This window comes from Dreissena polymorpha, chromosome 3 (genome assembly GCF_020536995.1).
Source record: "Dreissena polymorpha isolate Duluth1 chromosome 3, UMN_Dpol_1.0, whole genome shotgun sequence".
Taxonomy (NCBI): Eukaryota; Metazoa; Mollusca; class Bivalvia; order Myida; family Dreissenidae; genus Dreissena; species Dreissena polymorpha.
In genome coordinates this window covers 109,802,139-109,821,036 of record NC_068357.1, presented here as the reverse complement: position 1 = coordinate 109,821,036, position 18,898 = coordinate 109,802,139, and the positions used below count along the sequence as shown (strand labels likewise).

General features: G+C 35.3%; 1 protein-coding gene across 2 annotated transcripts in view; it reads left to right on the top strand.

Annotated features, from left to right (window-relative positions):
• Positions 1–18,898, top strand: part of LOC127870987 (restin homolog) — a 96,637-nt gene that overhangs the window by 57,763 nt on the left and 19,976 nt on the right. For both annotated transcript variants that reach the window (XM_052413598.1, XM_052413597.1), the window contains exons 11-13: positions 7,846–8,054; positions 9,490–9,730; positions 11,847–12,008. In XM_052413598.1, the coding sequence (XP_052269558.1) occupies positions 7,846–8,054; positions 9,490–9,730; positions 11,847–12,008 (612 nt within the window). The remainder of the gene's footprint in view (positions 1–7,845; positions 8,055–9,489; positions 9,731–11,846; positions 12,009–18,898) is intronic.

The window sequence follows — 18,898 nt, the reverse complement described above, 5'->3', positions numbered from 1 at the left end:
TTGACCCTAATAATTATAATATCTGGGTTGCTGTGAGTGTGATGACAGCATTCATGGGTGACGGCACCGAGTGACTATCATTATGCGAACAACGCTGTACTTTTTGTCTCTGCTGAATGAATGGATGTTTTATGAAAAAAAATTGAGTTGTCAATTTGCATAATCCTCTTCAATATTTTCATTCAATAGTGGTAAACAGTTGATAAAAAAGCATGTATTCTTTTATGGAGTTAGTGTAGGATGGAAAAAGAGCCTGTAAAGTTTTTATCTCAGCATTTGAAAAACAATAAATAGGAAATATTAAAATTCTTTTATGGAGTACATTACAGATTGCATGAATGTGGAGTATATTTATTATTTGGATGGACAAATATGTGAAGATGATGTGGTCTTTGAGTGACAATTGCTATTTCTTGCATTATAAGATGTAGACAGCTAGCTTATCTAATGGGAAATACCTGGTTCAGCATGTTTTCTAAGGACCGTATACGGGCACAGTGGCAGAGTGTGGATGTTATTTTGCGTTCCTGCAGGCTAGGGCGTCCCCTAGAGCAGAGGAAGGAGTATGTCATGACTAGATACGGTATGCATGTGTTAATTTATTCATCTGTTCACAATTTGAGCTGCATCATGCAAAAATGTGTCTTATTTGTTTACTGCCATATGTGGCCAGCATAGATACCGACCAGACTGTGCAAATGCATAGGCTGGTCTGTACGTGTAGTGATGCTGGTTGCATATGGCATAAGACCCATGTTCACATGACAGGGGTCAATTATAGCACTGTTTTGCTTTGAGATATATTGCAATACATATGCATTATAGTATTATTCCTAAAGATCCTTTTAAAAATATGTGATCAAAAAATGGTAATTAATGGATAATTAATCAGTATTCCAAACTTGGCAATAAATGTCCAATATTCCATATTCAGGAGCAACGTAATGTATTGTGACCAACCTGATTTCAATAATGGAATAGAAATAAGGATAAAGACTGACTGTGCGGTTGAGTTGATACTGTTGCTGATAAAAGGCTATTATAAGGTCGCACTGATAATGTTCATGTTTTTGACGGCTTTTAATGTCTCCTGTAGGTATCGTACATTTTTATGCCCCCCAGTAGGGTGGCATATAGCAGTTGAACTGTCCGTCGGTCAGTATGTCAGTCTGTCCGTCCGTCAGAACTCTTTAATGGTCATAACTTTTTCAATATTTAACATAGCAACTTGATATTTGGCATGCATGTGCATCTCATGGAGCTTCACATTTTGAGTGGTGAAAGGTGAAGGTCATCCTTCACGGTCAAATGTCAAATATTCCGTCCTTCCGAAAACTTTAACATTGGCCATAACTTTTTAAATATTGAAGATAGCAACTTGATATTTGTCATGCATGTGTATCTCCTGGAGCTGAACATTTTGAGTGGTGAAAGGTGAAAATCAAGGTCATTCTTCAAGGTCAAATGTCAAATATTCTGTCCGTCCGAAAACTTGGCCATAACTTTTTAAATATTGAAGATTAAGCAACTTGATAATTGGCATGCATGTGTATCTCATGGAACTGCACATTTGAGTGGTGATAGGTTAAGGTCATCCTTCAAGGTCAAGGTCAAAGGTCAATTTTGCAATATTGAAGATAGCAACTAGATATTTAAAATGCATGCGTATCTCATGGAGCTGCACATTTTTGAGTGGTGAAAGGTCAAGGTCATCCTTCAAGGTCAAAGGTTGAATAGATGGCTTCAAAGCGGCCCAATAGGGGGCATTGTGTTTCCGACAAACACATCTCTTGTTTTTTTATAAACACATAATAGTTGTTAAATTACTAATTTACAGTAACTCAATTTGCTATTTCCCATCATTATTGAATTTATGACCCTTAGAAACACTGCTATTGATACTTGATTGCCATGAAGTCAAATGCAACATTTCAAACACTCAACCTAACATTGTTCCTTTCTTGAAAGGTGTATATAGGGGTATTCTAGGAAATTTGAGCATTCATGCACTTAAGAAAGGTTTTATTCAGAATCCATATCCTATTATAATAGGATGGCCCTTTCTGCAGACAGTCTGAATTGAGCCTGAGAAAAGCTTTTTTAATGTACAAGAAACTGTCGTAAAAAAATGACAATGTTTCCCAGATTAGTCTGTTTTGGACTGCACAAAGTGATGAAAATCATAAACTCATACTCAGTCTGTTTTGGACTGCACAAAGTGATGAAAATCATAAACTCATACTCAGTCTGTTTTGGACTGCACAAAGTGATGAAAATCATAAACTCATACTCAGTCTGTTTTGGACTGCACAAAGTGATGAAAATCATAAACTCATACTCAGTCTGTTTTGGACTGCACAAAGTGATGAAAATCATAAACTCATACCCAGTCTGTTTTGGACTGCACAAAGTGATGAAAATCATAAACTCATACTCAGTCTGTTTTGGACTGCACAAAGTGATGAAAATCATAAACTCATACCCATTAAGGCCAGTTTTGTCAATGGCATGCTGGCGCATACAGAAGGTAGATTGCTGAACAACAAATCTCAGGAGGGTGGGCTTGATTCCTGTCAAGGCATTATTTAACTTGTATTATAGGATTTGGGTCATAAAATTATATCTATGGCCATTCTCAAATAGCGAATTTAATGTGCATCAAACGTTTGTGTACTTAAAATTTACGTAAAAACACTGAAAATAAACTCAAAGTGTACTAATGGTATGGTACAAAGTTTTCATCAACAGGAGCATTGATACCCTTGTAACGCATGTATTTGGATTAAGTTAATTTTCTGCATTAAGTGTTCATTTAATGTGCATGAAATGCATTTAAAATATGGTGCCAATACCCCTGCATTTAATGTGCATTAAATACACTATTTTTTCAATAAGGGAATTCGTCCCCAAACAAACCAAATAATAAGCACGCTTCACATATAGATATGCCTGGTATCACCATTATGCCTTGTGACAAAACCAATTTGGCTGTTTGTTTTCATGTTAAAATCTAGGTTTGGATTTGTTTACTCAGTCCTTCCCTTTCAAAAGACCTCTTTTGAAGAGTATTGATCTGTTTTGAGCTTGTTTCCCTCTATTGATCTCTTTTCTTATCAATGCTATCATGTTCAATGAAATGAGCATTTTGTGAATTTTATATCTTGCAAATAAAATGCTCATAAAGTGTTAAATGAGTTAAAAAGTATTAAATGAGATGAATGGTAGTTCTCTTAAATAAAAAATAGCAACACATTTAACACATTTGGTAGATGTAAGCTTACAAAATCTTAAAACTTGAAATCATGAAATGTGCGGTTATTTGTTCTAAAGAGTTGTATATTTTTCTTTGCGTGTATAGAATTGTGTATGTTTAAGTAAGTTGTTGATATTAGATTTAGTCCTTCCATTTCCATTTGACTGGTTCTAAGAAAAAAATAATAAGTACATGTTTTGGTCCTCAGTTAATCACTTCTACAGGTGCTTGAAATGAACCAGGCGTACTGTATAAACAATGTTCCCTGAAACATGGTCTGTAGCAGTTTCAATTGGGCAGAAACCCTTGATTTGTTCTCCAAATGAATGACATTACCACCCCTTCTTGCCATGATTGTATTTCTGCCAGCAGACATGTAATGTTTTCATGTTTGTCCAATTACAATAAGACTAATGAGCTTAACCCTTTGCATGCTGGGAAATTTGTTGTCTGCTAAAATGTTGTCTGCTGAATTTATAAAATTCGCATTTTCTTCGATTTTTTTCAAAGAATACTATCAGAATAGCAAACAGTTTGGATCCTGATGAGACGTTACGTTCTGTGGTGTCTCATCTGGATCCAAACTGTTTGCAAAAGCCTTCAAAATTCGGTTCCAGCACTGTAAGGGTTAACATCAAGAAAGCTCAAAAATGCAAAAAGTGGCTTCCCTGATTAGCCTGTGTAGACTGCACAAGCTAATCTGGGGCAAAACTTTACACGCATGCATTTAATCCAGTTTTCACAGACCCAGTCTGAAATGTAATAAGTGAGACCACTGGTATACACACCATTATGCAGTGCTCCAGCTAGAATTTGAAAAGGGCAGGGTGGCTTTTTGTCAAAAGGGCACTTTCGACGCGCAGTATTTTGTGAAAAGGGCACTTTCGACGCGCAGTATTTTGTGGAAAGGGCACGTTTGAGCGCGCGGGTGTTTCTGGAATGCTTTCTATTGCATGTTAATTTATATGTTATAAATAATTGTATTATTCCCATTATTATCAAACCATTCAAATATAATGTCTACAATGAGGATTAAACTAATTACAATGTAATAAGAGATATATGAATTATCATATGTAAAAAAAAAAAAAAAAAAAAATTTTTTTTTTTTTTGAGGGGGGGGGGGGGGCAGGGCGGAGGTTCGGGAGGGCAGGGCGCGGCGCCCTTCGATTTAGGCCTAGCTGGAGCACTGATTATGTATCATTGTTCAAAAGAATTTTAAACTCAAAAAGTTTGATGTTATTGATCCTAACTTTATTTATGCTTGAAGTGCACTTGGAGCATTCGTCCATTAGTCCTCATTGAACATGCATTTGTCATCCATCCTTCCATCTAGCACAATTGGCAATTCATATTTGTCAATGTTTGAATATTGTTAGATTTGGAAGAAGTCATTTTTGCTTGTTTCTTTTTCAATCCCAAAGTTTATAGGTTGTAGAAAAGTGATGTAGTTTAATGTTTTATTGCCTCTGTATAGCATGCAGTTTTGTGATGCAATAATTGATGTATTCAATTATTTTTCTGTGACACACTGTAATCATTAACATTCATCCCTGTTGTTCACAATTCTTTGAACGATAACCATAGAATAGATCTTAAATTCACAGCTGCAAAGTCTATCTCATGTTTCATTATTTATATTCAATATTTGTTCACAATTCTTAAAGCAGGATATTAAAATATAGTCTTAAACTTTCACAATTCTTAAGTCTATCCTTTTGTATAAAATAGTTTGGACAGAAGCTTACATAATCAAATTTAATTCTATGCCATAATAATTCACTGCATAAAATAGGAAGCCGTTAAATGCATACATGCCAAGGAACAAAGAGCCAATTATAAACAAATTTCTTGTTACGTAATCTTTTGTTGAACAGGAACAGGCAGTCTGCTTATTGTTGGCACCAGCAGCTTGATAAGTTGAATCCATGCACCACCCATTATTAATTTCTTGTGCGGCTTACTAATTGATAATTTGATATTGCAATTCTTGGAAAGTGTTCAATGGATCTTGAAAGAATAGATTTTCATTTTCCAGGCCAGTTGACTGAATCTGTCTTTGATTTAGTCGTGTCAATTTGCCTTACTTACCAGCCATTATCACAGAAAAAAATGCACAATAAATGAATTGTTAGGTTATTATTGAAGTCAATGAGATCAAAATGGGCTTTTTGTCCAGTCCGCTTGCAGAAAATTCAATATAGCTGCACAATTGTACAGTGTTTATGCATTAACAAGTGCATGCATGATTTTCAACTTTTTAGCTTGTATGGACTGTAATTTGTCTTTAATATGCAATTTTAAATTAAATATCCACAAATGTTAAGCAGCAGCAAAATATGTGTGACATATTGTAACACCCATCTCCCTACCCCAAAAGTCACACTGAGAGGTCAAATATTTCATTTGCTCATATACAATATGTATGGAATGTAATATTTATATTCATCTGTTATGCAGTTTTACATTTGTATTATAGTTAACCATAGAAGTTCTCCATTTGGAGTCATGTTCAACAGCCATTTCCCTAGCTCAAATGTCAAGGTCACACTGAAGGTAAAATGTTAAAATTTGCCATAACTCTCCATCCCCAACTGTTACTCTATGATCCATCAAATGTTCACCATGTGGTGAAGACTTGTAATGTGCATTTTATTGCCCCCTTGAGTAAAGGTCAAGATGACACTAAAGGTCAAAGGTTAAAATGTGCATGGTGCAGCTTTTTGAATAATCATAGGCATGAATGATGAAAGGTTCGACATATTGCCTACAGTCATCCTGTAATAGCTAAACTCTTTAAAAGATCTTCAAGTGATGTTTTTTTTGTGTTTAGCGGTACAGTAGGCCAAGATTATGGGCGAAAATTATCATCAGTGAACACTCAAGTAGGTAATACTCAATGAATTCTCTGATGGGATTTTATGCCCAAGGATTCTTTAGTTAATGCCAGTCAGTTATTTATTTGCATTATATGTCCACGACCTAATCTCTCCACCAGATTCTCACGATTATAATCCTGTTTATTGTGCCTGTTCAGGTTTTGACTTATGACTATGAGATTAATTCCCAACTCATGTTTCCCACAGTGTTTGAGGCAGGCCATGGGGATCTGGGCTTATCTCATGGTGTGCAAAGTGTTGTCCTGCAGAATAAGCCTGTGTGATGCCCATAGGTTGATCCAGGACAGCTCTGGTTGCCTGCTGTGGGTTTGTGGAAAAAATGGAATTTATTGAAACAAATAATCCATTGGAAAGTGTTGTACTGGATCAGTCGGAGGGCATAACATGAGCCCAGATCTCCCACTGCAAGCCTCTTTGTTGTCCTCTATCGGTTTCACCGGAGGGGACTTATGGTTTGTGCTCTGTGCGTCTGTCTGTGAGTCTTTCTGTCTGTCACACTTTTCTGGATCCTGCGATAACTTTAGATTAAATTTCTTCATATTTTTTCATGAAACCTGAAACGTGGTCAGATGGCAATATGGAGATAATGCACATCTTTTCATTTTGTTCCTACATCAAGAATTCTGGTTGCTGTGGCAACAAATAAAAAAACTTACAATAGTGGAGCCGGTAGGGGACATATATTGCTTGGCAATAGTCTTGTTTCATATATCTATATTACTGCATGAAATACATAATTTTAATGGCAATAAATGCAGCTGTCTAAAGCATTTGGAGATTATTTTTCTAGTGATAATGCATCAGTTTGTTTCACATGTCTTGAATATTGTATATGCTTTAAAATGTTCAAGATAATTGAGTTTCATGTGCAGATATCTATAGATGTTCTGAGTGGCAACTATCTCTGTTATTATCGTTATGTATATAATTCTCAAGTAGTATATTTCCTTTGTTCTACCTGTGTTCACTCCTTCTTGTTGGCCCATCCAGTTGTTTGAGATCTGTTGATTGAAATGTTATTAAACTACAATCTTATATTCCAATAATGTGATGATATACACCCATTGGTTACAAAATGTTATCTGAACAAATCTACATTAAGTTTTAGTGAAATACTGTTCTTTTATTAATTTACTAAAATTCCTGTAATAACATATAAAAATTAAGTCTTAATTCAATTCATGCTACTTAACAATGTATAGGTAGGCAGTACATGTCAACCAGTATTGCGGACCAGAAACAAAACACACTTTTTCAGTAATAGCATACTATACCTTTTTCATCTATTTTAGACACAAACATTACAATATTTTATTAACAGCAGACGGAAACCATTGCAAACTTTCATTAACCCATTCATGCCTAGCGTCTAGAAAAAAGGCCTTTGCAAACAGCGTAGACCCAGATGAGACACCGCATGATGCGGCGTCTCATCAGGGTCTGCGCTGTTTGCTTAAATGAATTTCTGTAAGAAATATTCGTAATATAGAAATATATATACTAGACATCCCTAATTTTGGAAATAAACTGATCCAATTTAGAAGGATGAGAGAGTCCACCAGGCATAAATGGGTAAAAAGCTGACCCAAACCATTACAAACTTTAATCAACAGCACACTCAGAACGTTGCTACTTTTTTGTCCAGTGCACGCAAGCAACATTTGATTTCACACCCGTTTTCCTTCATTACAGACCAGAACCGCAACAAGACAAGCAAATCCAAGAAGGAAGTGAAGGTGGTGGAGACAGTCTCAGCTGAGATTCACGCACAGGAGGTTCAGCGTCTGGAGGCCCTCTGTGAGACGCGCACCAAGCAACTGAACATGGTCCGGCTCCAGCTGCAGACCAGCAACCTCGGCTTCGAAGGCATGGCCACCACCGTCAACTACTTGGCACATGAGGTGAGTCTACTGTGTAGGGCTTTTTTAAGCCCCTCCCCCTACCCTGTCTGTGGGCTTTTCACAGTCTGTTGGTTTCGCTTTCCTTGTGAAGTGTAAATACGATTTAGTTCTTGAAAAGTTCAAATTAGACTTTGTATGATGATAAAAGACAAGAATGAGAGGTCAAGAGCAATAGGAGCATGACTCTTTTTGCAATAATTATTGCCTATATTGTTGTTGTTTTTCTGTATGGAGCTTAACTCGATACCTTTTTTAATGGATTCTTATGAGTTCATCAAAGCTGTTCTTTATTTATGTGTTGAAAAATTATAATTAAAGGGTGGGAATGAATTTTCATATAATAAAAAAAAAAGTTGCATTTTTACAACCTAAATTCAGATTGAAATATTCATTATATATCTTTTTGCAAAAAAAACCTTCCCAAAATTGTGTATGTGCAAAGTCGTATTTTTGGTTCAGTGCAGATGACTTTCATGTATCAACCATTAATTGGATATCAGCTGCCATCAATTTATGAGATGATAATTGGCATACTGAGGAGGGTAGGGTTGGGGTATTTGGTAGTTAAATATCTGTTTGCAAGGAGGTTATATACCATGTTTAATCTATTTTTTCCAAAATACTTGACATATTAGTCACATTTAAATGTCTGGCAATGAAGACAACAGAGGCTACCTGCCTTGTGTTAACTTCGAACGGCCAATCATTTGAATTAATATGTCCATATATTAAATCCATGATAATCATATCAGAATTTATTTACTCAAGTCTTAATCAGTAGAAAAAATTGTAAAAAGAATTTATTTGTCAAGGCAGAAGAATTTAGAATTATTTAACATGCTTAAGTGATACGACAAAGGCAACATGCAATTTAGTAAAGCATTGAAATAAATGAGTATTATGGTCATAAGTTTTCAAGAAATATACCTTATGAAATTAAAATTTTAAAATTAAATTTGTTAAAGTGACAAATGACAAACATTCATAATAATCAACCTCAAACATGATACCCTATCACCTTTTTCCAAAATGCGCATAATATACGATTTATAGAGGTATTTATAATATTTATGAGCTGTGCTCTGTGAAAAGGGGGTTAAATGCATGTGCCAAAAGTGTCATCCCAGATTAGCCTGTGCAGTCCAGACAGGCTATGCAGTCTGCAAAGGCTAATCAGGGACGACACTTTCCGCCTAAACTGGATTTTTGCTAAGAAAAGACTTTCTGGAAACAAAAAATATCATAAAAGTGTAAAATGTTGCCCTGATGAGGCTGTGCAGGCTGCACATGCATTAAACCCCCTTTTCACAGAGCAGAACTCAAATATATTTGAAGAATGAAAAAAAAAAATTATTGAAATATCACTTCAATATTTCTACCTCACACCATGCAAACAAAAAAACACGCCAGAATAATCTATGACCCCATATTGCAGCTGAAAGCCTTCTCATGTCCGAGACTGGAGCGGGAGATTGCATCCCTGCAGAAGGCTGCGGCGGGGGACCGGGCCAGCATTGAGAGCCTTCAGACGACCAAGAGCAACCTGGAGGGCATAGTGACCCAGATGAAGGAGAGACACAAGGAGTACATACAGAGCCTTGAGGTCGAGATGGAGCGATCCCTGCAGTACCAGCGTGAGACCCTGACTGCTCAGCATGAGGGCGAGATCAGTGCATGTAAGGCTCCCGCATTATCTGTTTACCACGGAAATAAGCATTTTGGTTCGTTTGTAGTTGTTTTTTGGGTATGTGTCTTAGTTTTTACAAAGCTCTAATTATCTAAGCTCTTGTAAAAAAAAAAAGGCTTAATATGAGCTGAATAAATGTGACTCTTGCCTGTTAACATTAATAGGAGACTGACTAGCTTATTGTCCCCTACCGATGAAACCGGAGGGGACTTATGGTTTGCGCTCAGTCTGTCAGTCAGTCTGTCTGTCACACTTTTCTGGATCCTGTGATAACTTAAAAAGTTCTTCATATTTTTTCATGAAACTTGAAACATGGACAGATGGCAATATGGAGATTATGCATGTCATTTCATTTTGTTCCTACGTCAAGAATTATGGTTGCTTTGGCAATAAATATCATTATTTTTAAATTCTGACAAGGGTGGAGTTTCACCGGTAGGGGACAATATTGCTTGTCAATCTCTTGTTTATTCTTGTATAGTCCTTTTGTCACATATAAAAACTTGCAGAGGCATCCAACATTCACAGAAAATGACATCATTCTAAGAATCTGTTAGATGTATCTAAGAATCTGTTAGATGTATCACTGTACCAATGCCTATATGTTTTATGCCCCTGGATCGAATGATCTGAGGTATATTGTTTTTGGCCTGTATGTCATTGTATGTGTGTGTGTCCAAAACTTTAACCAAAACTTTAACCTTGGTCATAACTTTGCAATATTGAAGATAGCAACTTTGGTATTTGGCATGCATGTGTATCTTATGGAGCTGCACATTTTGAGTAGTAAAAGGTCAAGGTCATCCTTCAAGGTCAAAGGTCAAAAGTAAAAATTTCAAACTTGCGCAATAGGGGGCATTGTGTTTCTGACAAACACATCTCTTGTTTCCTAATAACATGATGACAATAACCGCCAATTTAAGTCTTCCATGTTGTATCTGACAAAACTTGCATGTAACATTAAATCATAAAGATTGGAACAATTCCATCGACTTTATACAAACAAATAATTAATTAAGCCAAGGTTTTATCTGAATCTTCTTTTTTGTGCAAAATTTTATTTTCACCAAATAATATTACATGCGTGCATGTTATATAGTGAGAAGTTCATGTACATATACTCTAAGGGTGTATATACATGGAGTTGAAAACATACAATCATATATAATACAATCAGTTTTATGTTTCAAGAAATTTATGAAAATACAAACTGCATGCACAGGTATATTTAAAGTTATAGATTTAAGTAAGCTCATATGGATCCTCTTGTTTCTGTTCAATACTTTCTCTTGTTAGTAAGACTATAGAATCATCAAGCATATAGTTGCATGGTGCAAACAATGTCATCTTTTTCAAACAAATTAAATAGCACATAGACTTTAATAGCTGGTAATGTTTGTCTTGAATCATCTCAGTATCAAAGCATGCTCAAATGTTCATCATCCTCAGAAATAACATTGCAATGAAGCAAAATAGACTAGTAAATGTCAATGACAATTTACACTCATGTTATACTGTAATTATTAAAATCAACTCTGCATTGTCTAGATGTCTGCATCAGTGGCCAGAGGGGACTGGTCAACTAATTGTATGACCGTTGACATGGGAATTACTTTGCATAATAGAGTTCAATAAAGTAAGGAATTTAATTGATTTCTGAACTTGTCCAAATTGAGGAAGAGATAAAAGAAAGAAACAATTACTTGTATCATACAATCTTAATATGGTCTACAAATTTGGATGCAACCCACGGCCCCATAATGTTTAAGGCCCTGGCATTAATATGTTGATAAACTCCTGGCCCATTAAGTTTCAGACTCTGGCCCTGATATGTTGATACAACCCCTTGCCCCTGAAATTTCCGATCCAGGTCCTGATATATCAATACAATACCTGGTCCCATAAAGTTTCAGGCCCTGGCCCTAATATGTGGATGCAACACATTGTAAGTTTCAGGCCATGTCCCTTAAATGTGGATACAACGCCTGACCCCAATAAGTTTCAGGCCCAGGCCCTGAAATCTTTTTTTAGACCATGTGATATTGTATGGTTTCATCTTGAGTATTTCTTCTTATACTTGTAGTTTTGTATGATTTTGTTTTCAGTGAAGGCTCAGAAGGCCCATGAGATATCGGAGCTGCGCAGGTCCCATGAGCAGTACATAGGCCAGCTGGAGGACAAGCACGCGGTAGCCATGGCGACCCTGTCTGGTCAGCATGTGGACACCATACGACAGCTGCAGACCAAGCAGGAGAACCAGATGGAAGGTGGGTAGGCTGGCATGGCGTAGAGAGGAATTAACTCTTTCAGTGCTGGAACCGAATTTTGAAGGCCTTTGCAAACAGTTTGGATCCAGATGAGACGCCACAGAACGTGACGTCTCATCAGGATCCAAACTGTTTGCTATTCTGATAGTATTCTTTGAAAAAAATCGAAGAAAATTCTAATTTAAAAAATTCAGCAGACGACATTTTAACAGACGACAAATTTCCCAGCATGCAAAGGGTTAAAGACCTTATGAATTCTAGTGGTACACAAATCTTTTTTTCATCTTCCCCAAGCTACATTGTGTCCGCCTTGAGAAAAATCTAAATGGGAAGCACTGGAATTTTCACAAGGAGTTAAGTAAAATATAGAAGAACAATCAATGTGATGTTTTACTGGTACAGCTGCATCAGTGTCACTTAGGTAGAATTCACTTAAAATAAAGTGAAAGATCTGTTGATGGCCCAATTGAATTAGGTCTCTGTAGAGCAAAAGAATTAGCCCAATTATTTCTAACACAAAAACATTTTGAGGGATGTTTTTTAAACATTTGAATATTTGAGAACAAAATTAGCTGAGATCCCACCTTATTTTCCTTTATCTTTAAAAACTATGAAAGCAATACTCCTTTTGGCCAACCGAAAGGTTCCAAAAGAATGGGTGATGTAGAACATCAACCTTTTTATCATGTGCATTTGATGTATTATGGAAGTGATTTCGGAGACCATACGGTTGTTAAGGGAGATTACTCAGTCAAAAAATAAAATGGGCACTTTTAGAGTTACCTCCAATTGATTGATTAAATTTTATTCACAACTTTGGATATTTTGCCAAAAATGTTTTGTGCGGGTGTGTTAAGGTTGTGGTATTAAATAAGAATAAAATGAAAGCTTGGCTTTTTCAAATTTCACACCTATTTATAGACATAAAATTTAAGAATTTATGTCAGAATATCAAATTGAATATAGGATAATCGTTTTAAAATAAGTATGTTCAAAGTATGATATCAGGTGTTGCAACTTGACATGCATTTTAGATGCTAGGGGGGTGGTGGTTACAGATTTCTGAAGTTTGTTGTTCTTTTTATACCAGTAATAGAACTGCTTGGGGTTAAGACCTATGATAGTACTTTTATGAAAACAATTTTGTGTCATCAGTCTATTATGCACTAACAAGTCAGCTGATGGAAGGTTTGTATATTATATCATTTTATATTTAACGCATTTTCATTTGGGCAAGCTGGTCTGAAGATACATTGGCAGCACATGGCATATGGTCGCATTGTTGTTAAGGTATGTTGTAACTTTTCAGGGCTCTATCTTAGATATGATTCAAGATTTCAACAATAAACTCCATAGGTGTATAGCTATCAATTTGGCGCATTGCAATGCAAATCAAAGCGCTGAAGGCACTGGAGATGTTCGCTGTTGCATAATTTAAGACGCAATTAATTTTTGAAAATCAATCGCAAGTTTAAAATGAACACACGCCATTCAACTTTATAAAGTGTGTGTCATAGCGCACGGGTCGAATTTGTGTGCACTTTTTATCATCCTTATTATTTCATAGAAATAACTAAGACAAAATAAAAAAAAAACATGCTTTTTGGAAGTTCTGAAAGCATAGAAAGTATGATGAAAATGGTTATGCGAACTTAATATAAAGAAAATTTGCAGTCACCATCATATTAAAGGAATATTTTTCTAATATCAAATGACTATCTCACCAAGAATATAAATTCATAATGAAAGTTCCGTGTACAAAATTTTTGATTTTTGACACCATATACAAATTCAAAATATACAATAATCTTCGTATCTTGTATATGGAGGAATAAAAGTATATAAACATTGCTGTTTATGCTTTACTTGTTACCCGAGCAGTTCACACGGTGTCAACAACGCTAACATAAACATAGGTATAGAGCACTAATGCGCTTTTAGGTGTAGCTGTTTCAGTTTTCATCTTGGTGACTTTTACATAACGCCAACAAACACGCATGAATATTTTCAAATATTTAATAAGCTGATTCGAGATACAACCTCTGAATTTTTGCTAAATCACTGCGTATGTGCTCAATTCAAAGGATGCAGCACTGTTCAGTGTAAGGAATTCCGGACTTCTCTCTGTATGCTCAAACGACACAAATTGTGGCCCTGTTACAATTACGCGTTACAATCAATCTCGCAGAATTTCACTTTCGCCTCCAAGATGAGTAAACAATCATTAGCGAAATAGTATAGTGTCACGATAAGAGAAAATCGTTTAATTATCATACCACAATGTTTGCCGTACTTGGTCAGCACGTCTGGAAATCATTCCTTAATGTGTGGATAGGCTGCCATTATTAACAAGTTTGCTATTTTGAATTCAATTTTGTATCAAAAAGCATTGTTCTTAAATGTGGCATTTTCAATTCGCAATGAGATTTGTAATGACCCTCGTCATGCAAAAATGGGTCTTATTCCATATTCGCCCATCATATAAATAGCCCACTCAGCTATCCCTCCTTCTGGTAAGGAGAAACATAGCATATTGAGTGATTTTAAAGCGAACAGCATCGCCTATGGCCTGACTGCGCAAAAGCACATGTTGGGTTTAACAAACGCTTGCTGAAACGCATAAGACCCATTTTCGCATGACGGCGCTATTGACGTGTGATTTAAATGTGTCGAAAGGAAACTGCGTTTAAATCAAATATAAACATACGATATATTTCGATAGAGAAGAAAGATACTCATAACAAGGCATATGAGGACACATATGAAGTTCTCTCCCGTAGTATATTTTTTATTTTCTCACACTAATGTGTGGTTTGACAATGCTAACACACATTTCATGCGGTGAATATGCAGCTTACAAGTGAAAAACACAACACAATAGTTTAACTTTTGTTTAATTGTATTTAATTATTTAGAAAAGTAAATTGCTAACTTTATTTCAAAGTCAGCGTATACGCCGACTACATTTTTAAAAGACATTTATTGTTATAAATATATTAAATATAATATATTTAGTTGTTTTCGGTTTTAGCGATTATAAAGCATTTTCGAGGTTGCCTATAGTATCCCGTAAATACAAAAGATCGCCGCTATCTGTTCAGAACCAAAGAACGTTTTTAGAAATACCCGCTGTAGTAGCATGAACGAGGTTATGAAACAGGTCATTCGTATTATTATTATAAATTGTTTGTTATATTCGGGTTTAGCGATTATGAAACTTTTTTTTGTTTTTGTCTATCGTATCGCTGAAGTTATTGTTGGACTTGTGTTCAGCGTTTTATAAATTGAGAATATAAATAAGCGTCAACCTTTTCCCGAATCTCTCAATTTACGACCTGTACTTCGTAATTGAGTTGTATGTGAGAGCGTAACCAAATGCGTTGTTATAACCCGTAAACTTTCCTTTGTTTATCGACAGGCGCATCTATTAATAGCCTCATATCATGAATGCCAAAACACCCGCGAAAAAAGAACCACGTGACCAAATAGGACGCTAAACGCAAATACCATGTGACTACGACTTTTATTGTCGCTCCTTTGAAGCTGGAGCCTTGTGTTTGCTATTACGTAAAGAATTGACCTCTAACTGAAGTAAGCAAAGGAAACGCAGCACCCAATTGACCCATTCCTTCTATGTGCGAAGGCAGATTGAATTTTACTGATGTATGGTTTGCCTATTATAACACACATTATAATGCGGTAAATATGCGACTAACAAGTAAAAAATACTATAATTATACTTTTGTTTTGAATTAAGTTATTTAGAAACCAAAATTCCAAACCTTATTTCAAAACAGCATGATTACATTTTTTAGAGAATATTCTTGTTATATTTAAATGTTTTTTTTAACAGTTTCAGCGATAATGAAACATTTTTCATGTTGTCTATCGTATCCCTGTAATAATTGTTGAACTCGTGGTCAACGTATTATTAATTGAGACCTGTGAATATAAACAAGCGTAACCTTATACTAGTGCGTTATTCTCATCCGGACTCCCCTTTGTTTATCGCCAGCCGCAGAGTTATGAATGAGCTGAGCGAAAATACTACGTCACGCAGACGCAGCAGAAAGTGGACTATTTTAATCATTCATAAACAATCTCCTCCGCGACACGTACATTACGATCATTGTTTATTGATTCTTTTCTATAAAACACCGTTCGAAAATATTGAATGTAACACGATATTAATATAATGTTTCCATTTGTGAATACACATAATTGGAGAACTCAAACCTCTTGCATAAATTATACAACCCTTTCTTGCGCGGATACGCAATCGGGTATTGGGTTAATCATACCTAGGCCGTATCGACCTGAATTTCACATCAAGCACATTAGACGGTCGCTAAAGCGACCATCTAAAAACCATTGACCCTACACTCTTGTTATGTTACAGTTATTTCCCTGTTCATCAATCTGCATCCTTCAATAAAAAAATGTATTTGGCTGGAGATATCAATGCAACTAATTTGCTTGTTTTTTCTACAATCTAGCACATTCTTGGATATTTCTGTAGCCATGTATGGCAGAAATGTTGTCATACGCCTCATGTGAAGGGTCACCCAGTTAGCAGTACTGATTCCTGATAAAACAGAATTATGAGCTAATCTTCACAAATTCCATTCCGTCGGATATATTTGCTTTCCTATAGCTTTCGGCAAATCCATGTTTACTTTTATCTTACACTGATTGGAGAATAACTTGGACCTATTTTTTTTTAATTATGGATAAAACCAGAAAACCATTAAGGCTCAAACTGTTGTAGTATGCTTTTCAAAGCTGTTTATATGTCAAACATATCTTGATATTTCTGTATAATTTGTAAATAAACGTTTAAACAATTTTGCTGATAATATCATGATTGTTAATGTTCAGTTGATGACACATCTTAGGAACGTCTAAATGCAATTATAATCTTTCATTTATATCATTTAAATGAACTGTTTGTGAAAAATGGTTACAGCTTTACTGATATAGGCTTTGTGATGTATGTGCTCTGCAATGCTTACAATATTTAACCATAATTATCATTTGTGTCTTATTATAGTTGACTGAAGTCTGTTTCATGAATGTTTTTTTATAACAAATTTTAGAGCATCATTCTAGAAAAATAGGAAAACAGGGTTTAATGCATGTGCGTAAATTGTCGTCACAGATTTGCTTGTGCAGTCTATGCAGGCTGATCAGGGTTGGCACTTTTCTGCTTAGACTGGATTTTTGTTGGCACTTTTCTGCTTAGACTGGATTTTTGTTGGCACTTTTCTGCTTAGACTGGATTTTTGTTGGCACTTTTCTGCTTAGACTGGATTTTTGTTGGCACTTTTCTGCTTAGACTGGATTTTTGTAGGCACTTTTCTGCTTAGACTGGATTTTTGTTGGCACTTTTCTGCTTAGACTGGATTTTTGTTGGCACTTTTCTGCTTAGACTGGATTTTTGTCGGCACTTTTCTGCTTAGACTGGATTTTTGTTGGCACTTTTCTGCTTAGACTGGATTTTTGTTGGCACTTTTCTGCTAAGAATGGATTTTCGTTGAATTCCTTTAAAGGAAAAATTGCATTTAAGGGAAAATGGTTGTCCGTGATTAGACTGTGCAGACTGCACATGCCAATATTGGATGACACTTTACGCACATGCATTAAGCTCAGTTTTCCCTGAATGAGGCACTAACTTGTACAAAACATCTTGGTTTCATCTAGAGCTAGTAGAATTATGAAGAACTTTCAAGTACCAGGTCTCTTTGTGGGAAAAGGGACCATGTGCAACACCTAGAAATAGCTTATGATCTTGTAAAAAATACTTATATCTTTTTAATGACTCTTGTGCTGTTTTTCATTAATAGGCTGGTCCTGAAATATGAACATCGTAATTAAAAATATCATTTCATTCATATTAATCACAGGGCAAAATTCATAATGAAAACATATTATACCCCCTGAAGATTGAGGTAAAAATAGAAAGCCAAGCAAATTAATTTTTTCTTCAATTTTTAATTTACAAAATACCAATTTATTTCCTTCATTGACTTTTAAATACAATTTACATAAGAGATTTTCTTTTTAGAGCTGTGAAGTGATATACAGAAAGATATGTGTTCAGTAAAGATTATTGCCTATTTAAATTACTCAATATTATCAATGGACTTTCACTCCAAATTTACAAACACAGCAATTTTGATATAAGATTTAATACTGTAGGGGTGTGGAAACTTGATGTTATCACAAGCATTTAAAATATGTTTACTGTACATTCCCTTGGGAGCACAGTTTTACTGGCCTAGTAGTTATAGAAGTCATAAAATATTTCATTGAAATTTTATGACAAAAATGTCACATTCTTGCCATTTGGTTCTTTAAAATGGTGAAATTCAGCAGAGAGCTATTCTCTCAGTCAATAGCATGTGATAATGTTCCAATCCATGAAATCTCATTTTCTTTGTTCTGTACTGTTGCTTTAATTCTAAATTGGCTATTTCATTAAATATTTACTGCAGCAAGGTGTCTGAACTTTGTATGTAGTTTGATGGTTATGCTTGCCTATCTAGGATTATGCCATCCATTATTTATTAGGGTCATAGTTTCTTTTTTCTGATGGTTTCCTTGAAGGTTGATGTTTGTGTCTTCCATATAAAAATAGTCACTTGGTTCGATTGTGATTATAAGTTCTAGAGATATTATTTTGTTGGATATTTTACAGCTGTATTGAAAGTTCTGTATGCAATTCATAATGAGATTGGATAATACTGTTACAAATTTGGTATTTATGCCTTGTTAACCTGTTTACATGTACCCGGTATTTGTTTTGTTTTGTAAAAATGAGTTGTTAACTTTTCCTCAAAATGATATGCATTCTGTTGCTTGCCTGTTCCTTTATATTATACTGACTAAGA